This window comes from Symphalangus syndactylus, chromosome 3 (assembly GCF_028878055.3).
Source record: "Symphalangus syndactylus isolate Jambi chromosome 3, NHGRI_mSymSyn1-v2.1_pri, whole genome shotgun sequence".
Lineage (NCBI taxonomy): Eukaryota > Metazoa > Chordata > Mammalia > Primates > Hylobatidae > Symphalangus > Symphalangus syndactylus.
This window is the reverse complement of record NC_072425.2, coordinates 141,979,011-142,003,895: the sequence shown is the minus strand read 5'-3', so window position 1 is coordinate 142,003,895 and position 24,885 is coordinate 141,979,011. Positions and strand designations below refer to the sequence as shown.

At 46.8% G+C, this 24,885-nt stretch overlaps 1 protein-coding gene across 3 annotated transcripts in view; it reads right to left on the bottom strand.

Annotated features, from left to right (window-relative positions):
* The window catches only part of SLC37A2 (solute carrier family 37 member 2), a 28,814-nt gene extending 14,032 nt beyond the window's left edge, over window positions 1-14,782 (bottom strand). For all 3 annotated transcript variants that reach the window (XR_010119882.1, XM_055273612.2, XM_055273613.2), the window contains exons 1-4: window positions 14,351-14,782; window positions 903-984; window positions 418-511; window positions 213-291 (exon numbers count right to left, since the gene is read on the bottom strand). Coding sequence is in view for 2 of the 3 variants with exons in the window: in XM_055273612.2 (XP_055129587.1) it covers window positions 213-291; window positions 418-511; window positions 903-984; window positions 14,351-14,409 (314 nt within the window). In the remaining variant the exon portion in view is untranslated. The remainder of the gene's footprint in view (window positions 1-212; window positions 292-417; window positions 512-902; window positions 985-14,350) is intronic.
* Between the last annotated feature and the right edge of the window lie 10,103 nt (window positions 14,783-24,885).

Here is a 24,885-nt window from a genome sequence, read left to right as displayed (position 1 = left end):
GGCGAAGGAGCAGTCTCTGCGACCGCAGTAAGGCAAGGAGGATGGCTGTGGGTGGATTGTACATGCAGCATCCCTGGTCTCATTCCCACATGGGGGAGCCATCACTCCCTGGTGGGAGTTTGCTTCAACCCAGCTGCCCCCAGGTTCCTTAAGGGGAGGTAGCAGCTCTAAACCATCCTCCTCTTGGTCACAGGCTCAGCCTCTGTCCTTACCTGACGAACATGCCGATGGCATAGGCGACAAGGAAGGCGTTGTCCACGCCCCCCAGTAACTCCTTGTAGTTGTCCTTGTCTGAAAGCAGATGGGAGAAACAGAAAGCTGACTGCGTGGATGCCCCTGCAGGAAGCCCTCCCTGGACAGCCCCTTCTTGAGGAAGAGGGAATGGGGAATGGGCAGAGCAACTTGCCCTGTTCTTACCAAATGGGGCCCAGTTGCACCACATGGTGTCATTGAGACTGTGAGTATCATTGATGGGTTTGATCTGCTCCGAGCAGTTCTGGTGCAGACGGCTCTGGATAGGCAATGGGACATACAGGTCAGGGGTTGACCCAGAGGGGAGCGAGCAACCACCTGCCCCAACCATACCGGAGACACTGCCTCCTACCAGATTCCACGTCCCCCCTACTGGCACCTCCTCCTGCAGGAACTGGCTGCAGGGGAAAGCGGCCACATCAGACCCATGAGCAGCATCCACATAGCCCAGGGACCCTGCACGCTTATTCCATCCAGAGCCACCGACACAGCTGTCTTGGGGAATAAACTCAAAAGGAGCTCCTGGGGAAGACAGCCACTGAGAGTGGGAGCCTGCCAGGTGAAGGTGCAACCTCACCGACCATGGGAAGGGGTAAGGATGGTTACGACAGTGAGCTTCTGCACTCTTCCTTGCTGCCAGCCAGCCTCACCTTGACGACACTGATAGGCTTCCTGGACATGTGATAGCAGGTGTAAATTAGGAAGGTCAGCAGCAGGATGAAGCCTCGGAACCTGTGAGAAGGGACAACATCTGCATTAGTGGGAAGTCAGTCCCAGCTGGAAGTTCTGGGCCGGCATCCCCAACCTGTGTCCCCTCTGGCAGTCCCAGGGCCTGAGCACCACCAACTCTTTCCTTCTTGGTGCAGAGACCAAGGGGAGGCTGAGGAAAAATGCCCAGAGGCCAGGGTGCTCAGGGGTACCTGTCTCCCTGTTCCCAACTCCTGAGGCCTCTGTTGGAGCCGGCTCGGCCCCAGCCCACAGGAAGCACCTCCACCTGCTCTGACCAGCTGGCAGCACCTCTGCTTTTCGTCGAGCTCCCTGGGGTCAGGGCGCCTGTGTGTGTGCATGTGTGTGGCAGAGGTGGGGGCAGGGAGTTTGAGTGGTTTTCACATGTCTGAAATGATGGGGATAGGGGGGAGACAGTCGGGAAAAGGGTCTGTTTTTAAAGTGAGGTCGATACTCCTCTGAAGCTTCGAACAGGGCAGACACAGCACCTCCTTCAGCCAGGCAGTAGTTGGAAAGGAGGTGGCAGTGGGACAGCTGTTGACAGACCCAAGCCCTCTTCTTAGTCCCAGTCTGTCCATCCCACTGGACAGAGCCTATTCTTTCCATCTGTGGCTCACACGCATGTGCTCTTTCTCACCCTCATGTCTCATCCCATGCCCTGACCTGGGATGGAAAGAACAGTCCATTCGGGTGGCACTCAGCGTTTCCACTGCGTCTCGGCTGCTCCCCGAGCCTGAGGCCTGGGGAAGGGCCCCAGAGCCCTGCTGAGTCACTGCCTGCTTCCTCGCTGCAGCCAGGAGCCAGGATATGCAGGGAAAATAGGCCTCAGAGTGGAGCCCCAGTCCAGGAGAAGGGGCCAGGAGTTAGGCGAGACCCAGGGCTCACGGAAGACTTCATGGAGAAGGGTCAGGAAAAAGGGTGGGAGGGCTCCTGAAGCCCTTTCTGTCCTGGCCCCAGGAGCCCAAGTGCAGGACACTGGATGCTCCCTCTGCCTAGGAATCCTCCTCCACATCCCAAACCCACTTCCCCCAAATGTGGCATGAAGCAGCACCCACTACCACTTGGGAAACAAAGGGGCATTTCAGCGAAGCCTGAATTGGGCTTGGGCTACAAGGCTCCTTCTCACTTTGCCCCTGGATCGAGCTTCCTACCTGTCTGTCTTCTTGAGAGACTGAAGTTGCTCATGCCCCTCCACAGCTCTGCTTAAATGCTTTCAGTGCCTTTCCATCCCATCCGGCATGAAGGTGCAACAGTGTAGTCTGGAATGCAGGCGGCTCCACGCCCTGGCCTCTCTGGCCACCGGTTCCCAAAGACACACATGTGGGTCACAGAGGTCCTCTAAGGACTCAAGTTGTCCAGGGAAGCTGGGGCTACTCCAAGTGCCTGTCACAGTGACTGACCTAGGCAAGCTTGTGGCAACAATGTTTTCCGGGTTCCACCTATTGCCATATGGCTCATGACTCTTAGTTCAGGGACTTCCAGAATCTGAGGAAAATCCTCTGAGAGACTTTGAAGAGGGTGCCCAGCTGGCCTTCTGCAAAGAGCAATGGATGGAAGAACCCTGCAGCCCTACAGATAGCACCTACCATGCCCCGCCTGGGACGCAGCTGGTTCAGGGAGAGGCAGGAAGGTTTGCATGGCACCTCCCACTAATTGCCTGTGTAAACTCCCGTGAATCCCTAAGCCTTTTATTTGCCTCTGGTTTCCTCATCAGTTACACACTGCACTAGCATCAATCCCAGCTGTCCCACAAGATAAGAGAACACAGCATGACTCTCCCTCCGTCCCCAGGTCCCTGGTTATACTGCCGGTAAGGCCCCCCAGTCAGCAGGACCAGCCTTCATGACCACTTGGATGTGCCAGGGCCTCTGCCAAGATGTTTGGCCACTGACCATGGTGACAAATCAGATCCTTTCAGTGTCTGAAAGATTCCTGGGGACCCAAGGCCCCACTGGGGCCCCAGCTATGACTGTTCTTTCATCGCAGGCTCGGCAGTGAAGCCCTTGCTGGCTACGTAGCCTGGTGTTGACTAGGAAGCCAGACTGTACCTCCACACTCAGGCTGAGCCCTCCCAGGCCTGGTCAGAGCCAGTGGGGGCCCAGACGCACAGCCTGCGGCCAGCACCCTTTCCCCTCCCACCCCACTCCCCCAACTGCACTGTGTCAACTCCAGCCTGCCCTCCCCGACTCCCCTGCTTGTGGCCCCAGGTGTTCTTCCTTATCTGCTCCATGGCCCTTTTGTCTGGAGTCCTGTCCCCAGCAACCTCAGTAGGAGGAGCTGTGCCCATTTCTAACATCTTGATTCCCTTCGGCTGAAGTGAGGCTGCTCTCCCATGCATCCCTGTGCCCATCCTGCAACAGGCACCATGCTACAATCCAGCACTAGCAAGAGAATCCGTGAGCAGGATCTCCACCTGCCTGGGTGCACAGGTCAGCAGGGAGACAGTTAGACCTGGTGTGACGGTTCTCTCTTATAGAGATGCCACAGAGGAGAGACTCCGAGCCAGCAGGAGGGAGCAGTGTCAGGAAAGGATTCCTGGAGCTGAGGCTTCAAAAACAAGCAGGACGAGGCCAAGTCAACCACAGCTGGGGCAGGGAGGACTGCCAGGGAGAGGAAGCAGCGTGCACAAAGGCACGGAGGCGTGAAATGACACTACCTGTTTGGGGAACTCTGCCTCGGTGGGGATATCTGGAGGGTGAAACTGAGATAAGCAGAGAAGCAGAGGTGGCTGGGAAGGGCAGGGGCCTCAGGTGCCAAGCTGTGGCATTTAGGCTATCTCTGGAGGTGATGGGAAGCCACTGAAGAGAGCGGGAGTTCCCAGGTCAGCAGCTCTGAACCCCAGCCAGCCTAAGCCAGGTGAAGACCCAGGGCTGTGCCCTGTAGGTTTTGGTGGGAAGCGCGGACAGGCTTCCTCACTGAGGCTCAAGGCCAGTTCCCTGGGCCTTTTTCATCCTGCCAGCCACTCCCAGGCACATAGCAGCACCACGGGGGACCCCAGCTGGTAGATGTCAGGGAGTTGATGTCTATAAGAGAAAAGAGCAAGGACTTGGGAATCAGGCAAAAGCTGGTTTCATTCCTTATATCTTTTTGCTCATCGGAAAAGCAGAGTCTATCACCTTTCTCAGACCTACTGATGGGTTAGTGAGATGCACCTAATGGGTCTGAAATTGTTCCTGATGCCCAGAGGGCACTTAGATGACAGCTAGTGTGCTTCCAATTTTCAGACAAGGAACAAGGGCTGGAGGGGTGGAGGTGGCCCACACTGCTCTGTTAGGGGAGCCGAGTGGGGTCAGGGGCTGAACCACACTCTTCTGGGAAGTGGAGGTTCCAGGCCCTGGATTTACCTGGAAGGCAGAGATGTGGCTGCCAGCCTGTCCCCCTCCACCCCGCCGCCCGCTGTGCATAGCTGGGTCTAGATGAACATAAGGATCCCCTGAAGCTCCTAGAGCGCTGGCCTTGCCTGTGATGAGCCCTAGGGCTTCTTGGGGAGCCTACAGTGGGACACAGGAGAGACTCCAGCCCCAGGGCCCTCCCACCTGCTCCCACGGGCAGACAGGAAGGTCAGTAGGGGTCCCCACTTGCATCCTGACCTGGTAGGTTCCAAGATTCCAGCCCTGCCCTCCTCCAGGTGGTGGCCTGATGTCCCTGCCAGCTCTGACCCCAACTCCCTGAAATCCACCACCTGGAGTCGCCCATGATGCTGCCAGTAGAAAACCTGACACCCAAGATAGCAGGAGAGTCATGAGTCTCGAGGGTACGGGGTGGGGCGGGGGCGTCCACAGCTGTGTTGTGTGACACTAGGCCTGGCCTCTTCTGGGCCTTCCTTCCTGGCCTCCAGAGGGATGGAGGGATGAGCTCAAAGCCACACCACTCTCTGGGCATGGCATAGTTGGAGCTGGGCCTCCTGAGTCTGGTGCTCTATCCATTCCCCACTGTCAGGTGTTCTAAGAGAAAGATCAAGGTGCCGTGGGTCACAGGAGACTGGGAACTTCGGTCAGGTTAAGGGCTAGGCTAGACGGAGGCCAAGACTGCCAAGCTCGCACTAGCTTCAGGAAGGCAGCCAACGCACTCCTTCCATGTTTAGAACCCGCAGGTTTCACTTCTCCTCTCACCAGTCCTTCTCTCGTGAATCAAGAGGTCCCAGAAGAGAAGCAGGGCACAGAATATGCACAGCCAGGCCTTGCCTAGCTGGCCCCAGGGTGGCTGTGACAGGGAGGATGGCAGCCCAGGGGCTGGGCCAGGCTGGGCAAGTAGGCCAAGGACCAAAGGACAGAGGGGAAGGCCCCCGGCTGCTCCAGATGGGGCAGCTGTCCCATGACCCTCAAAGACCTTATTAGCAAGAGGTGGCACTTTTCAGAATCCCACCTCCCCCCACCGGATACTGGTTACTGAATAACCAAGTTAGATAGAGACGTCGACTAGCTATCTCTTAACTATTAGCTGACAGTCCAACCTACTCTTTTGATGGAGCCTGATAATAACTTTATTGACCTTGTTGAGACTTTGCACTAGGAATGCTTCTGGAGTAAAAATCAAGAAATGGCATGTCCCAAAGCAACAACAGATTAGAAACAAACAAACAAAACCCCCAAAAGACCGACTGCCACCACCACTGCAACAGCAAAAACCAAGAAACAGCCCAGCAGAGGGATGCTGCCCCCGAGAGATGTCAGAAACAGCCCCGGTTCCCCAGTGGCTCCCTAGTCACTCCCCAGTCTCAGGCTAGGCTGGCTGTGGCTGCAGGTGACTTTGGCACTTGTCCTGAGAAAATGGATTCAGTGGCGCCTCTTCTCGGATGTGACTGTTTTGAGACTAAGCAGATCTGAAAAGGATAGAGGGCTGGGCACAGTAAGAACCAAGCTAGGCTCAATGGTGATGGTGCCCACCCCCCGCCCCCACAAGCCCTCCACCAGCACTGTGAGATACCCTGCGAGGAAAAGGCCAGCCAGGAACAGATACCACAGGGGCAGAGCCCTGAGCCAGGTCTTTAGCACACAAGACAGGACAAGGCCCTCTCTGGGAGGCGCAAAGCTCTCCCAGGGCAGCAGCCAGCCCCTCAGGGAATCCTCTGTTTGCTGTCCTTCCTCCAGCTGGGACGTGGGCCTATGCTCAGAGAGATTGAGTTGACTCGGGGCTTGCCCTGAGAGCCTTCCCAGAGAAAGAAGCCATTGGCCAGGAGCCACGAGGAACTCAGGACATTTGAGAAGAGATTGGTGGTTCAGATGACAATCTGTTTTAGGAAAGAGGAAAATACAGGATAGATTGTTTTGCTTTGGGAAGAAGGCTGAGTGGGGGACCCTGAATGGTCAGGCAGAATGAAGACAGGCTTCATGCTGCAGCAGGGGCTCCGATCAGCAGCCAGAATAACAGGGAGGGTGGGAGTGCTGGTGGGGCTAGGAAGAGGCAGCCAACAGGTTTTAAGTTGGTGTCTCTTCTGAAGAAAGGTTATGTAAATAGCACTGATGGAAGCGTGTTGATGATGGCAGAGCTGCAGTCCTGCTTAGATGGGGAGGAGGATGGCCTTCCTTCTCCTGAGCGAGAAGGGTCCAGGGGACAAGACCTGAGCCAGAAGCCAACAGGAGAGCAGTGACACTGCCCCCCACCCCCCACACACACCAACTTAGTGTCTGTTAGTGACTCAGATAGGAGGTCCTGGGCTTCAGGGACTCTACCCCTGGTGTCTGTCCTCAATTCTGCTGTTACTTTGGGACTGTCAACCCCGACCCTAGCTCTCAGTTGATACAGAAGCTTGAATGGAAAAAACAAGGCCTTGGCCAACCATACAGACTATTTCGAAACCTTGCTGCTACCTTCTAGACCAGCCCACAAGGCCTGAGTCAGACAGCCCCACCCGAGGTCAGTGAGGTGCATGCCAGTCCACTGTAGGGAGGGAAAGAGGAAACAGCAGGGTGGAAGAGGAAGCCCAAAAGGCAGCTGTGGGAGAAGCTGCTGTCACGAGGGGTGGGGGATGGGACCTCCACAGGCTCACATGCCCCTTCTGGGGGGCCACAGTAGGGATCATGGGCTGAGCCTCCAGGTTCTCCCCAGGAGCCCTCATTTCCTTTTCCAAGCAGCCTCTTCCCATCAAAGCTCATTTTAAACAGCCCTTTCTGCTGCCCTTACCATGCACCTCTTTGCAGTCAACAGGAAAGTAAGATTTGAGAGAGCTAGCCCATAGGACAGGGAAACAGACATCAGACTTCGAGCAAAATCGGCTGAATCCTAATTTCTGGTTCTGCCACTTAATGTGACCTTGGGCAAGTTGTTGTACGTCTCTAAGCCTCAGTTTGATCTGCCTTTAAATAAGATCATACACCCCTGCTGCGCGAGAGTGTTATAAAGATTAAATGAGATATCCCGGATGTGAAAGTGTCTGGCACACAGCAGGTTTTCTCTCGGTATGAATTTGAATGTCTTTCCTCTGTGTCCTCCTCAGAGTGGGCACCAGGATCCGGCAGTGAAAGCCCTTAGCTAACTCCACAGGGCAGAACCATCCATCCTAGCTCAGCTGTGGCCTTTTCCAGCTCACAGGGGAAGATCGAGGTGTGGGGAAAATGGCGCCATGGGAGCTCACAGCTCCTGCTCTTCCTGCCTGCCCAATTCACCTTCCTGCCCATTCCTGCTCATCCAGCTGTGGTCACCCTGGTATTTCCTCCCACAGGCTTTTCTTCTGCACGTTCTGGGCCGTCCCCCTCAGAGAGCCCCAGGAAATGGGCCCAACCCCATAAGCACCAGCCACAGTCATCTCCCATGCTGCCAGCTGCCCCCAGACGCACCCACACAGACACTGGCACAAAAGGCAGGAACCAGCCAGGCTCCGGGCTGGGGAACCTCTGGGTGCTCTGCGGCTCTGAAACGCCATGGACAAGCCATTCATCGTCATCCTGATGAGGAAGGCCTAACAGGAGGAGGAGAGCAACATCTTCCTGGGCAGAAACTCCGCCATCTCTGACTCTTGCTTGGATGTCTGCAGCTGTCTGCACACACCTGGCGCCATATGACTCCCAGCCTCCTGTCCAAGGGCACCCTTTGTTCCTGCCAGCTGGAGCTACATGTTACTACTTCATAGACAGGGGACGAGCCATGTCTCCACTTGCAAGCCTTTGCCGGCTCTGTGACCTCTGCTCAGAACACCTCCAGATCCAAGTCAAAGACTTCCTTCTTCTCCTAATGGAGATGATTCTCTCCCTCCACAGAAATTTGTAAGCACCTAGCCAATACCAAGTATGCTAGACACTGGGCTAAGTGCTTTAAGCAGTTTCTCGTTTAATTTCACCAAAAACCCATGATATAGGTACATCACTTTTTCCATTTCACAGATAAGGAAATTGAGCCTTGGAGATGTTAAGTAATTTGTCCAAGGCCAAATGGCCATGTAATCTTTTCCCCACCCAACACTATCATTAGGAAGGCAGCGGAAAGACCATGGGCTTACGAGTCAGACTAATCTTGATTCCAACTCCAGCTCAGTCATTTATCAGCTGTGTGGTGTTGGACAGGCTTACATAACTGCTCTGTGCCTCATTATACTCATATGTTCCACAGGGAAGCTAACATTCACCTTGCAGTTCCACAAGAATTACAAATAAACAATGCCTGGCACAAAGTAGTAGGAAAAACAAATAGAATATAGTCAATCATTAGTGTTTACTCAGTGCTTCATATCAGCCTGGCACTGACCTAAGTACCTTACACGTAGTACCTCATTTAAACCTCAAAACACTCATATGATACAGGCATTATTATTATCCTCATTTTACAGAGGAGGAGTCCAAGGCCCAGGGCCAGTCCACTTTCAGCTTCCTATTCTGTCTTCTTCACTTGTTAAATGCCCTCCTTGGGGACATGTGAAAGCAGTTAAATGTGACAGATATTTGATTTCTCATTTTCAGACTATAAGTCTTTATTCTTATTTGTCTGCACCCTGTATTTTGTTTAGCACAAGAAAGGTGAATTGGGTTAATATGTATCTGTAATAATAACATCATCATCACTAATAATGATAGTAAAGGCCGCCATGTATTCCATGCTTCCTGTATGCCAGGCAATGTATACATATAATCTCTAACTTTTTATGTGTTAAATGCTCAACAAGTCAGTTTTCTTCAAAATCTCCCCAACCGACTTCTGCATTCCCCTCGCTGGTCCTCTGAACAACACAGCACATGGAAAATGTCATCCTTTGCCACTCAATAAGTAGAGCAGGGCCTTCTAAAATTGCTGACTATGTGTACACAGCCCCTCTCTGGCTTGATTCTTAGTTCCAGGAAGGTAGAACCCTGTCTTGATTGTCTTTGCAGGCCTCAGAGCTCAGCATAATAATGTACCTACAGAAGAACTACGTCACATTTAGTGTTTGATAGGAATCCAAATCTAAACTTATCTGGAAGGAAGTAAAATGATACCTGTTGATTACCCTCCAGCAGCCACAAGACATCAAGAATGTTTCCTTATATTATCGCATTTATCCTCAAGAACCCATCTGACTTTTAATGATGAGGAAACTGGGGCTCAGCAAAGTCAAGGCTCATGGTGGTGAAAGGATTTCAACCAAGGTCTGTCTTAAATCCCAGAGATGTTGGGGAATACAGTACCTGAATTCACACCTTGAGAAGTGTGAAAGTGAAGAGTGTTGGAGGCTGGAGAAAGTCATGATATGCTATTACTGAGCCCTTCTAGAATGCTAATGTGTTCTAGATGGTTTATAATGATCCATCCTCCCCACTCCCCATTCTCTCTGAAATGTTAGTTACTTTGGTTAAAAGATATAACTAATATACATGAATGAGACTCTACTAGGAACAATCATGGCAGAGAGGTATGACTTTGTATACATGGTATGGAAACCTGTTTTTGTTTATTAAAAGGAAAAATATTACACAGAAGAAAAATGACCGGTTGTTCCAGAATAAGAAAGAAAACAGTGAAGGTCAAATCTGAATGCATACATTTGTAGGTTTGTAGAAAGGAAATTCGATTTGTCTTGGATTATAGTACATGCAAACAATAAGTCTGAAAATAAGCAATTAAATGTGTTAAAATTTTGCCAAGTTGGCAAAATCTTGATGAGTTTGTAAATATTTAATTTAAAAAGAGGGAGGGCTCCTGGAAAACCACAAAGATTTGTTCTTTCATCTTTTAAAAAGAGAGGTGCTAGAAATAATTAGATTTATTTAATATGTTAACATTGATCAATTGCTTGGAAATAATTGTCAAGTCAGAAGAGATGCTCAGTCTTCTCTAGGTTAAATTTATATTGGTAAAATATTATTATTTATCTAAATATTTGAGAAATTATATGCTATATAAGAGTTGTGCAGACTTCTCAATGCCCTCTCTGTACATGACATGTTTCTATTTATCAGCACCCTGATGGTGCCTTCCCTGATGACAACAGTATACGTGTTACTAGTCACAATTTCAATTATTATTTAAAATGTTACTGGAGGCTGGGCATGGTGGCTCATGCCTGCAATCCTGGCGCTTTGGGAGGATGAGGTGGGAGGATGAGGTAGGAGGATGGCTTTAGGCCAGGAGTTTGAGACCAGCCTGGGCAACATAGCAAGACCCTGTCTCTACAAAAATAAAAAACTTAGCTGGGTGTGGTGGTGCATGCCTGTAGTCTCAGCTACTTAGGGGGCTGAGGCAAGAGGATCCCTTGAACCCAGGAGTTTGAGGCTGCAGCAAGCTATGATCGTGCCACTGCACTACAATCTGGGTAACAGAGCAAGACTCTGTCTCGAAAAAATAACATAACATAACATAACATAACATAACATAACATATATAAAATAAAATATAAAATAAAATAAAATAAAATATAAAATATAAAATAAAATAAAATAAGTTACCAGGCTGCAACTTTCCTTCTTTAATTTAAATGTAGCATCTTCCAGGTCACTGGTTTTCAACTGGAGATGTACGTCAGCCTTTCCTATGCAGTTTCATTAAAATACAGATATTTAGGACTTACGTTAAGCTTACTGAATATCTTTAGCTGATATTCTTGGCATTTTATGTAAATTATATCTCAGAATTTTTATATGTTATATCTTAAGATTTTTTCTCTGTAAAAATCATGTTCATTTTTATAAATTAATGTCATGTTCATTGTGTTTTTTGAAATTAGCCTTATATTTTTAGACACTGTCCAGATTTTTTTTTGTTTGGATTGGCATCTTTTTGTTTTGCATACCTCAGAAGCAACCAAATTTCCTTGTCAGTTGCATTATTCTTGGCATGAATTCTCATCAGATCATTCATTCTTGAAAATTATCAGTAATAAGTTAAATCAACAATTTTTAAGTCTCTGTCACCTACAGATAGTTTTTATTTTACTTTGATGCTTCTTAAAGGCTCTGTAATCAGTTATACAATAGAGTGGGAGTTTTTTTGTTTTTTTGAGAGATGGGATCTTGCTGTGTTGCCCAAACTGGAGTGCATTGGCTTTTCACAGGCATGATCATGGTGCACTATAGTCCCACACTATTGGGCTTAAGGGATCCTCCCACCTCAGCCTCTTGAGTAGCTGGGACTGTAATCATGCCACTGAGCCTGGCAGGCCAGAGTTTTTATCTTTAACAACCAAATGCTGTCTCAGAAAAGCACTGTAATGAGTAATTGCTCTTGGATATAGGTTTCTGATGGAACCACTTAGACAACATTAAGAATGTACTAGTGGACTGAGTCAGGAATTCCAGAACTCTAGTCAAGAAGCAGATAGGTTTTTGAGATTGCTAACCCAAGATTCAGAGGAACAGAATTAATCACACAGGACTGCATGAACTGGGGATGGATGACTGTCTTCTATGTTCAGAGTATTGTTGATGTTGATATAGTGTTCTATTTTCTGGACGTATAAGGAAGACCTTTCTCTTTCTTCTTAGGCTATAGTAACCCATAAGAACTTAGTAGATTATGCTTTCATAAACTGAAATGAAACACTTATAAATATCTTTTTCTCCCTACCTGACTCCTCAGAATTCAGAAACTCTTATGGAATCTTCTTGCTTTTCATGGCAATATGGTTATTTGCACAGGTTCAGTAAGAATTTTTTTTTTTACCAGTACGTAATTAGAAAAATTGGTTATGCAACCAAGACCTTGCCTGGATGTTGTATTTGATCAGGATGCCTATTTAATCAGATACAAACAGCCTCCTTTAAAAACTGAGGTTCACTCTATGGAGCCAATACTAAGAAAATCCTCCCAAGAAAATGGGCTTACTGGGTTTCCGGGTTTACAAGCCAAAAGGAAGGTCACTCTCTGGCTAGCCCAGAAACTTTAGGATATTTTGGGGACCCTGAGAAGAGGAATTTGCCCAAATACATCAGTACAGTAGGTAAAACCTGGTGGAGACGGTTTCTTGACTCAGCTTACTAATGTCAGGACAATAAATAATTAAAGGCTTTAAAAAATCTAATCTAGGATTCCTTATGAAAACTTCCAGCTAAGTTTATTAACTTAACAAGGGCTATATGGTAAACTTGTCATAATCAAGTCAAATCCAATGAGATCAGCTTTATTTTGTGATCAAGAATAATCTTTCTAAGAATGTTTTTAAAAATTAAAACAGGAGAGACTGTAGAAAAACAATGTATTTCCATGGAAAACTATGCCTTGTCTAGCGGATAGTCCTCCAGGTTATCAGATTCCAGCTTTTAATTGACCTTGAGCTATTTTAAAATTTTTTGAAGTGGTAGGTAACTGAGAAGTCACGCAAAATATACCTATGAAGATAATTTCAGTAGTCTTCCCTCACAACCTCTAGAAGATCAGTTTGGTCTCAATATTCCTAACCTATAAATGAATATGTTCTTTAGATTCTCTTTTTAAAATTGTGGTAAAATATATATAACATAAATTTTGCCATTCTAACCATTTTTAGTCTACGTTTAGGTGGCATTAAGTGTGTTCACATTGTCTCTCAACCATCACCATCATCCATTTCCAGACCTTTTTCATGTTCCCAAACTGAAACTCCATACTCATTAAATAATAATTCCTCAATCCCCCTCTCTAGATTCTCTTTTGAACCGATTATAACATCTTCTGGCTCCTTTATTATGAGTAAAAGAAAATCTTTAACATGGGTTCATTCTTATGTCTTTGTGAGAGTCAGGATTTTAATCTTTTTCTGAAAAATATCTTTTAACAGTCTCCAACTCAAGAAAGACTAGGTAAATAATCTAAACGAGTGAAGAAGGTTAGAACTGATGAGAGCTCTCCACAATTAAAAAGTGTGTAGGGTAGCCAATTGTCTCATTTTGCCCACGATTGAGAGGGTTGCTGACCAAAGACTATTTCAAAACCAGGACAAATTGGCCACTTTAATAGCACCTGCCCTATCTAAAGGGGACTCCTCAATCCTATTCATTTAATTTGGAAATTTAGGCCCAGTATTGCTACATCATCCATTTTTCTTTTCCTTCCTTTTTTACTTCTAGAGACAGGGAGGGGTGTGAGGGGGGAATGGAGGGGGGGGGGTGGTCTCACGATGTTGGCCAGGCTGGTCTCGAACTCCTGGCCTCATGCAATTCTCCCATCTTGGCCTCCCAAAGTGGTGGGATTACAAGCATGAACCACCATGCCCAGTCCACGTCGTCTATTTTTCAAGAGAAGTCTGGAATCTAGCTATTTTTGTTAAATTTTATGATTTGTAAATAATGGCAACTAACACAATATTTTAAAAACTGTGCAGACCAAACGGACTGCTCCAATGGTTGACCACCTCTAAGGAAGAGTGGCTGAAACCCCTCCACCCCACCTTGCAGCCCAACATGTGGTCCCTGCGGTCAGGAAGAGAACCACTGTGAAGCCCTTCGCCCACTGCTGAGGGGCTGCCCGGCTCTGCTCTGAGAGCTGTGCCTTTTCCAGGTGCTGAAAGGCCTCGAGACGAGCTCCCAGGACCACTGAGTTCCGGCCTTGGTGTTCGAGGGCTAAAGGAGACCAAGAGGGACACTCACAAACCCCAGTAGCCACCTCTTTCCTCTACCATCCCCTGGCCTCGGTTCCCCAGCCTGCGAGCCCAGGTTCCCCAGCTGCTCAACGACAGAAAGGCGCTCTGAAGGCGCCCCGGGTGTGTATTAGGGAGGATGGAAACGAGAAATGATGGAGACCCTCCCTGGCAGCCTGTTCTTCCCCAATGTCACAGAGCCAGCGTCGCGGGGTCTTGGGGAGCGCGGGCGGAGTTGGGCAGGGAGGGTTATCAACCTCCGAGGCAGGCGCCACTGGAGGAGCTCGGGACCAAGTCCCCCCAGCACCCCTGGCCGGCGCCGGGGCCGATCTGGGGTGATCTCCGAGGCCCCCCGCGTCCCCTGCAAGCCCCGAGCCCGGGAGGTCCCGGCACGCCTCCCTCCCCTGCCCCGCTCACCAGCTGTCCCTGGAGAAGGCCCGGAAGAACCAGACTCCCGGAGCCAGAGAGGACCGCATTTTGCCTGACCGGTACCTAAGGCTGAGTCGATGCAGGAGGCTACGGAGCTGGGCGCGTGTCCCGGGCTGGACTGGCTGTCAGCGGGGTTTAAATGCCCCGCCGGCCGGCCCGCCCTGGCCCCGCGGCCGGAGTACGGCAGCACCCGCCCCCTTGCGCCTGACCGCCCTCGGGGTCCGGTCCGGCGCAAACCCGCCAGTCATCCCTAGCCCGGCCGCTGGCACCACAGCGCTCCTGTGCTTTGCTTCCTGGCCACTGCCCGACAGCTCTGAGGTGCTGGGGCTCCTCTTTCCGCCCTGCACTTTCTGCCTCACCGCCCGCCGGGGAACCGAAAGCAGCAATCTCGACGCTGTCCGGTGTGACGTGCCTGCCTGCCCGCACTACCCCGCAGCGCTTCCTGTCCTAAAAAGCCATGGGCTCCGACACAGGCGGGGCACGAGACGCTGGAGGGCTGGAAGTCACACTCAGCGGCCCCGCATGACACTAATCTCGGTACTCGCACCTTCTGGGAGCGCAGGAGTTTTTTTCGTGGGCGGGGGCGGGGGCGGAGGGGGGGGGGAACAATATTTGGCCCCAAACACACCACAGGCTCAGGCTGGGGCTTCCTGCCCTGCTCATATTCCACAGGACCCCACTCCTCCCCCACTTCACAGACACTGGCCGCCACGCGCTCCCGCCATGACAATGTGGTAGTCACTCCTGCTCTCCCTTCTGGAGGCAAGCAGCCACCAGGCAGGGACTTCTGTGGTCCTGAAAGTGACTGCCTCTAGCCTGAAGATTTCAGGGTATGTTTCCACTGATAATTGTGAGATCCTTGTACATGAATCGAAGGGTGAAATACAGAGGGCTGCAAAGGGCAGTATTCCTCTGAGGAATAAAGTTACTAGAACATAAAATAGGAGTGTCCGTGCAAATGGGTTTCAGCCCTAACTCCACCCTGCCCCTAATTCCTAGGAGTGCCCAGGCCCTAGTGCGAGGTCAGAGAAGTGGAGTAACAACTCCACCAAACAGATTAGGACCCAGAATAATGGGCTTGGCTGGTACCAGCCCTAGAATCAAGAAAAAGAGGGTAAGCAGAGTTGTAAAAGCCTCTGTTAATCCCAGGCAGTCAGGGGGCATAGGTCTAGTGGCAGAAATGAAGACGGTAACACGCCAACGACGAAAGGTAAAGGAATAGAGAAAAGAAGAAAGGCAATAAGTAGAAGGAGGCCCACATAGGGTGCAGAGGCTTGAAACACCAAAGGACCAGTGTCATTAGCGGCGATTCACTAAATCAAACCCCTGATTAGACCACTCACTGTGCCTGGGGGTACGTTCATTTCACTCTTACAAGTCAGTTAGGTGGCTATTACCCACCTAGGTAAGGTGGCTTTATGTCCTGGTTTGCCTGGGACAATCCCAGGAGACACCTGCTGTCCCAGAATCTATGATGGACCCATTCCAGGGTCAATAATCACAGGTACCCCAGGTTAAGGTACTCCTTTAAGGGGCAGCAAATAAACTAGAGGAATGAGCTGATATCCCCAGGAAGGGAATTATTTCTACGCTGCTTATTTCTGAGGGACTAAAGGGAAGGATAAAACTGGAATCCAGTTGAGCCAAGGAAGCAGCTGAAGTTCCTTGATGCTACATTTGAGAAGTAGGTGGACATCACCAGAGGAATGGAAGAGACCATCTCCAGGGCTTCAGAGGTGCTGTCCAGACTTCAGCAGTGTGGAACATCTGTCTTTCCATTTCAGACAGATAGAAGCCAAGAATAAGGGTCACTCCTGCTCATTTGTCAGGAAGCTGTGTTCCTACCTCACAGGGGACCATGCCTATCTGAGGCTGGGACTCTCAGAAAGGCATTAAGAATATGCCCTCATGGTAGTACGGCTATTGTTCACAGTGCACCAAGTAGCTGGGAGCAGGGCTGGTACTGAAACAGACTTTGCCTTGTCACAGTTACTTCCTGTGAATTCCAGCCACGTATACCTGTTCAGGGGCCAGGGTGGCAGTGGGAACACTCCCATCAATGTTGGAACTCTTTCTTGCTCGTTTCTGTTGGTGAGCTGGATGATCTCTTTGCTTCCTGCTGCTTGGGGGAGTGACAAAGGGATATTGTGCCTCAGGGAGTCCCTTCACTCACCTACACAACCTCACCACTCTCGACTCACCTTCTTGTTATTATCTGGCCCCCCTCCCGCACACTACCTCCTCAAACCCTGCAGAATGTGGACAGGATCTGAAGGAAATAAAGAGGGAGGGGAGGAGCTACTCAATCAAACGCTAAAGGAAAAGATCCTCAGTTCTTATATGGATAGCCTTATACTCTGTCAAAAATGCTTCCTATGGTTCAGTATGAGACACTTGTGAGAAAGAAGCCATTTTACTCATCAAATACCAGTCCCTACTGCTAGTAAGTTCCATGACCACCCACAGGACTGTTGGGGTAGCCAGTTGGTGTTTTATGCCCTTTAAGACACGACAACAAGTGTCTTCCCTGTTTTCTTCAAAGGGACAGAAGGATCTGAATGCCTAAGAAAGTCTTTGAGGACAAATGACATGAGAATAAGCCACTAGGTAACAGAACTCCAAAATTTTAACACATCCACAAGCATCATTTTTTTAACACATTTGCCTCCTTCCACTTCTGTCTTACTAAACAGAGAAAAGCATATTTTTTGGTAATACAATCAAGACCCAGAGTCTTGATCAAGGGGGTAAGAATTGGGATATTAGGATAAATTATAATTATTCAATCTTTTAAATATTCAATTTCATATTAGGCCTTTTGATTTGAGAGGCGGAGTGGTGCAGTAAAAAGAACATTGGCTTGGAGTCAGAACCAAGTCTGGTCAAGATACTTACTACTTCACTAAGCCTCAGTTCCCTCCTCTGTAAAATGTGTGTAACAGCACCTACCTTACAGAGTGCTGTAAGAATCAAAACATTTGTGCACACAAAAAGTGTAACAGTGCCTGGCCATATTAAGTAGGTTTGGCAAATGGAGCAATTATGTGTGCAGGAGCTAATATATATGGTATTAGGGTCAGATACTGACTGTAGCTGACAGAAACCAATGACTGTCATAAATGAGAACAAAATACAGGGGTTAAAGGATCAAAATTCTTAAAAAGGATCAATGGGTATAACAAAATATATTTTTGACCTGCAAAATCCTTAATATAATGTGCTTGTGTGTGTGTGTATCTGTGTATGTATATATATATATATACACAACCCACTGAGTTATTGTAAGCTTTGTGGTAATACGTGTTGAATAATTTGGGGTTGACAAGGATGTATGTATGGCTTGAGTAGAGTGTCATAAAAATGAAAGAAGTTATTGTCTTAAATATGTTGGATGCTGAAATCTCACTAAGAATTACTACTAAATTCTTCCCAGCTAACAGTCAAGAGACAGATAAGCAAGGTGACCAAAGGTATTCAAAAATATTTTATTTCTCAATAGAAGTCAAACTTCTGGAATGCTTAGCAAAGAACATCCCAGCCCTTATATAACTGGCCAAAAGTAGGGGCTTCAATGTACTGAAGACTAGATTGATGGTTCATAATGGCCTGAAGAATGGGCTTTGGAGACCTATCAGTCAACCAATAGGGCAGCCCTGCTTTCAAATGGTCAACCTCCTTTGGATACCAGTAGTGACAACAGGTATATACAAAGACAGCCTGACAGCCAGTAGTCCTCAGGAAGAGAGGAGAAGAATGAAGAAATGGTTAGATTATTAAAATTTCCCAAAGTCACCTTGTTTAGAGGAAAAATTAAAAGGAATATATGGTCGGTAATGACAAAAGTGAGGTAGTCTCAGCCTGGTCACACAGCTGGGGACAATTTTTAGTTGTTCCAGTATCTGAAAGTAACCATTCATTTACTTGCTTAATAAATATTTGTTGCCTGTAATCCCAGCACTTTGGGAGACCAAGGTGGAAGGATCACCTGAGGTCAGGAGTTCAAAACCAGCATGGCCAACAAGATGAAACCCCTCCTCTTCTAAAAATACAAAAATTAGCCAGGCGTGCTGGCACATGCCTGTAATCCCAGCTACTCGGGAGGCTGGGGCAGCAGAATCGCTTTAACCCAGGAGGCAGAGGTTTCAGTGAGCCAAGATTGTGCCACTGCACTCCAGCCTGGGAGACACAGCAAGACTCTGTCTCAATAAATAAATAAATAAACAAACAAACATTTGTTAAGTGACAACTATGTGCCAAGCACAGTGCTATGTGCTGAGGATACATTAATGAAAAAGACAGGTCGGGCACAGTGGCTCACGCCTGTAATCCCAACACTTTGGGAGGCTAAGGTGGGCGGATCACCAGGTCGATCGATACCATCCTGGCTAACATGGTGAAACCCCACCTCTACTAAAAAAAAAGTACAAAAAAAAATTAGCCAGGTGTGGTGGCGGGTGACTGTAGTCCCAGCTACTCGGGAGCCTGAGGCAGGAGAATGGCTTGAACCCAGGGGGTGGAGCTTGCAGTGAGCCAAGATTGCGCCACTGCACTCCAGCCTGAGCAACAGAACAAGACTCTGTCTCAAAAAACACACACACACACACACACACACACACAAAAAAACCAGACAGACACAGTCCCTAATCCCAAAGAATTTACAGTCAAAGGGGACAGAGATGTATAGAGATAATCCCACTTCAAAAGCTTGGCAGAAGAGATCAACTCAAGCAAGAAATAGGTTATATAAACAAGAAAATGTTCATGCTGATATGGTGGCACTGATCAAATAACTCCAGGAGAGTCTCAGAAGGCTTACTGTAGACAATATAAGAACTAGGTCTGAAGAAAATAGCTAAGGGCATGCCAAGTGAAGAGGAGAGACCTGGAACTGGAAAATTGCATGTGCAAAACAAGGAACCATGAAAAAGCATGGTACATTGAGGAAATGGTGCATAAGACATTCTTTGTAGCTGGTGAGTACATGTGCAAGGTGGGGAGCTGCAGAAGATATGACTTATTACATGTGGTGAGATAGTGAAGAACCTTCAATGTCAACAATAAGGGGTTGGAACTGTATTCTTTAGACAGTTGGGTGCTATAACACAGCTTTAAGGGTGAAGATAGGATCAGATTTATGTTTTCAGAGGAGAAATGGCCATTTAACAGGGCTTTGTCAGACTTCTAGTTCTGGATGAAGATAGAAGAGATACACTTCTCTCTATTCTTCTTGCTAAGTACTGTTAAAAATCACGGACATTATATATAAAGCAAGCATAAGAAAACTCTGAAAAGTGGAGAGAAGACAGATCAGCGAGGGACCTTGAGATCTAAGGAAAGACAGTGGTGAGTTATCTGGGTTTGCTTTTGGCTTCATATATCCCGGACTGGGTGCTGAAGAAGCCAGCAAATCCAGAAGCACCAATGACACAGACAGAACACCAAAGATCTAAAAAATGCTGGCTCTGTCTAGCCACAGGACCAAGGAAGGGGTAGCGTAGCAATAACCACCCTGCTCCAACTAAACCTCATAGAAAACACTGCAGCCCCACCCCATCTTATCAGCAAAGGCCAGTGGGGAACCTAGACTTCCACTTGCACCTGGCTGTTATGAGGGGTGCCCCCCCCGCCCACCGCCTGGCTGGTGTCAGAGAACTCCAAGTGGGAAAGCAGGACTTTCACCACCTTCCAATGGTAAAGAGCACCCCACCCCAACCACCAAGGTGTCATGGAGTTCACACGGGGAGCAGTAAGGAGCCCATACAGGGTGATATCAATGGAGGCCTAGTGGAGAGCCAGAACTCCCACCCTTTCAAGCAGTAATGAGGTACCCTGCCTTGCCTCCCCCAACCAGGGATGTTAACAGAGGCCAAATAGGAAACCTGGACTTTCACCCCCCACCACCCCTGGCAGAGTAGATAAAAAACATTACCCAAATACATGCTGTCACTTTCCTAAGAAACTAAAATACACTTACCATACACTTATTGCACTCATGGGCATTTATCCAAGATAACTGAAAATTTCCATCCATACAAAAACCTGTACATGAATTGTCCATAGCAGCTTTATCTATAACAAAAAAATTGGAAATAACCAATATGCCCCTCAATAAAGTTAAACAAATTGTGGTACATTCATACCATGAAATACTACTCAACAATAAAAAGAAATGAACTATTGACACAATGGCATTATGCCAAGTGAAAAAAAATCAATCTCAAAAGGTCACATACTGTATGATTTCATTTATATAACAATCTCAACATGACAAAATCATAAAAATGGAAAAGGGATTAGAGATGGACCGGAGTTAAGGAAGGTGGTGGTTGAGAGGGGTGTAACTTTATAGGGGTAACACAAGGGAGGTCTTTGTGGTGATGGAATAGTTTTCTATTTTGTTTGCATTGGTGTTTACGCAAATCAATGCATGTGATAAAACAGCAGACACACACATACTGTACTATGGTTATGTCAAATGTAATCACTGGGGAAAACTAGGTAAAAGCTACCAGGACGTCTCTGAACTGTTTTTGTAACTCCCTGTGAATCTATCCTTAGTTTATAAAAGTCTTATAAAGTTGAAAGGAAAAGCTCTATGTCAACTTTAATTTCCTTTTAGTAGTTCTCAGTTTTCTAATTCCAGAAACGGGATGGGAGAAATTTACTTTTTAAGTAGAAATCTTTCCTTTGGCTCCATATTAACTCAAGTACCTCACTAGCAATACAGATTTCAGTACTGTGCCTTGGATTCCAAGTTATGATACTTGTTTTTTTTCTTCAACTTTTAAGCTCAGGGATACATGTGAAAGATGTGCAAGGTTGTTATATAGGTAAACGTGTGCCACGGTGGTTTGCTGTACAGATCATCCCCTCACCTAAGGATTGAGCCCAGCTATTCCCCCTGGTGTTCTCCCTCTACACCCAGCCAGTGCCACCCCCAGCCCCCATCCCGCCTCTGACAGGCCCCAGTGTGTGTTGTTCTCTCCATGTGTCCCTGTGTTCTCATCATTCAGCTCCCACTTGTAAGTGAGAACATTCAGTGTTTGGCTTTCTGTTCCTGCATTAGTTTGCTGAGGATAATGGCCTCCAGCTCCACCCATGTTCCTGCAAAGGACATAATCTTGTTCCTTTTTATGGCTGCATACTATTCCATGGTGCATATGTACCAAATTTTCTTTATCCAGTCCATCATTGATGGGCATTTGGGTTGATTCCATGCCTTTGCTATTGTGAATAGTGCTGCAATGAAAATACCTGTGCATGTATCTTTATAATAGAATGATTTATATTCCTTTGGGTATATACCTAGTAATGAGATTGCTGGGTCAAATGGTATTTCTGTCTGTAGGTCTTTCAGGAATTGCCATACTGTGTTCCACAATGGTTGAACTAATTTATACTCCCATCAGCAGTGCAAAAGCGTTCTTTTTCTCTGCAATCTTGCCACCATCTGTTGTTTTTTGACATTTTAATAATAGCCATTCTGACGGCATAAGATGGTATCTCACTGTGGTTTTGATTTGCATTTTTTTAGTGATCAGCGATGTTGAGCTATTTTGTTAAATGTGTAACTCTGCTTTTATCGAACAGCTTCATCGGCACCTCTAGATGGTTAGGAGATAATACTCCTCCCTATTACTCAGACCAACAAATTTAACTTGCAGAGAACAGACATGCCTGGTTCACACAGTGATGTTGGTGGAAAGATGAGACAGAAGCTCTCCCCAAGGGCCACTCCATTTGTAGAAGCAGATTCCTTCTTATCATTTGGGACTAACCTCTGTCCCTGTGACCAATTAAGCCTATGATAGGCTTAATTAAGCCTAAGATAGGCTCAAGGAAGTTGTAGGAATGCCTCCCTGCCTTACATTGCTCCTTAGGTCTACAACTAGGAATGCATTCTTATTGTAACATCGTGAAGCAAGAGGAATGAAACAGGGAGAACAGGTTGAACAAATGAAAATGGAAATGGGTTTAGAAATCAAAAGCATGTGACTTCAAGAACTATGATGCTTTTCACAGGCAAGGACGGAAAGGTCTTCAAGTGAAGAGTTTTATTAGTAAGATTAAAGAAATTCTGAATAAACAAACCAGCACTACACAATAAAGACTGAAGATATCCCTGTTGCCTCTAGATGTCTACAGCAGCCCCAACAGGTAAGCCCCAGATCTGGAAAAACTCAACTCTTTCATCTGCTTTGTCCCAGCAAAAACTTCATCCTAGAATTTCCCTACAACTCTTTAACACTGGCCTGAGAGCCCTGGCTCCTAGTATACTGTTGGCATTCCTTATTGTAAAATATACGAAGGACAGGCTACAAGAGTCAGGAATCAAGATCAAGATGGAAATTTCTGGGAAAAGGGTGCTGATCCACTCTACCTTCTTAGAAACTCATTCTCAAGCCCAAATGTTTCTTTCTTCAGAATTAACATCCAAATGTTCACTGTATGCCAAAGCATGCCCTAGCAATTTCTATTTTCTTTCTTTTTTTTTTTTTTAATTAAAAGAATTTGTTTTAGAGACAGGATCTTTCTCTGCCACCTAGACTGGAGGGCAGTGGTGCTACCATAGCTCACTGCAGCCTTGAAGTCCTGGGCTCAAGTGATCCTCTCATCTCAGCCTCCTGGGTAGCCAGAACAACAGGCATGTACCATCATGCCCAATTAATTTATTTTTTTAATTTTTGCTTTTTTAGAGATAGGGGTCTCGCTATGTTGCCCAGGCTGGTCTCTACCCCTGGCCTCAAGTGATCCTCCCCCGTCAGCCTTGGGATGACAGGTGAGAGCCACCATGTTCAGCTTGTCCGGGATTTTCTGATCACTGTTACTAAACCTTTTCTCCCCCTTCTTAGTAATGAATTGAAACAAGCACTTCCTAGTTTATGATAACAGAGTTTCAGCTAGAGAGAAATGGACATGCCCCGATATCTCTAGAAAAGCCAGAAAACACTTCAGTTTCTTTCACGTTATTGTCTTATCAAGTCCTCTTCTACTGCACAGAATGAAATTTAAGGCACGCACACACACACACACACACACACACACACACCTCAAAATTTAACAATCCAATCACGTTGAAAACAGATGCACTATGAACAAATACACAGTCCAGTTAACAAGTATGTTAAAAGTTAAATCTGAAATTCCTTATGAAAACTTCCAGCAATGTAAACTGAAGAAGACTTTTATGGTAAATTAACATGCTTACCGTACTTATAATTAGATCCAATCCAATGAGACCAGCCTTATTTTGTGATCAAGCATAGTCTTTCTTTCAGACTATTTTGATCAAAATGGGAGAGGATGTAGAAAAAAAATTTATGTTTCAGTGGAAAATAATGTACTGTCTAGAGGACACCCCTCCAAAGTGACCTGATTTTAGCCTAAAGTTCTCCTTGGTTTAACAATTCTGCAAACTGTAGATAAATATGAAAAAGATCAGCTTTGCCTCCATTTGCACATCCAATCCAACATTCTTTTATCTATATAAATTTGTGCATTTTTTTCCTTTTTTCTTGGAACCAGTTGAAACATCTACTTATTTCCCTCATGAATTAAATAAAATGTTTAATGCATGTTCATTTTTATATCTGTATGAGTCATGATCTTACCTTTTTATGAAAATTATCTTTTAAGATATATAAACATTATCATATAATTCAGAAAATCTATATGTTAAATAGTTACAACTAGTATACTGTGTAATTGGGCAGGAATAATTGCTTCTGAGTGAGAGAAATCAGGTTAAGTGTTCACAGACAGATGCTACTAGTACTTTGCCTTAAGAGTTATTAGAATTTTAAGACTGAGAATTTGAAGAATATTTCAGGCAAACAAAAGGCCTGTTAATCCTAAGGGACTCTCATGGTAATGGAGCTAGCCAGCTTTTAGAGTCCCCAAGGAGAGGCCAGACTCAGTCCCATGTGATTCATGCAGGGGCAATACCCAACTTGGAACCAATCCCAGTGAATCTATCATCCCACCTGGCAAGGCTTACAGTCCCAACTATTCAACTGAAGAAAGGCTCCTGGGAAACACAGAAGCATGAGGTGTGATGGTAACCGGGATAAGTGGCTCATGGATCCAAAGCAATGTGTCTTGAAATGAGCATCACAACCCACTTCCTGTGTGTCATATAGCAGAACGACATACCACATGCTATACCACAACCTGAATAAATTCCCTATTCCTGCTGCCTCAGTGGGCCAGGTAGTAGTGATATGGATCCAATTATATCCTACTTCTGGAGTCAAACTAAGCTGTATTAACAGTTATTCATCTCTACATTTCTATTTTGCTAATAGTGAAAAGGAAGAGGTAGGTCAGGGGTTCAGAAAATGTAATATATATAAAAATACATATTCACAGAGCATTAACTCAGTCTCCAGCTATCATGGTTTACCTGTGTCAGATTACATTCCTTGATGAATGGATTTTTCCAACGTGAGCCACTGTATGTAAGTCTATTAGACTAGTTAAAATCACCTCTCCACAGTTTTCAGAGACCCATGTCTAGCTAAACT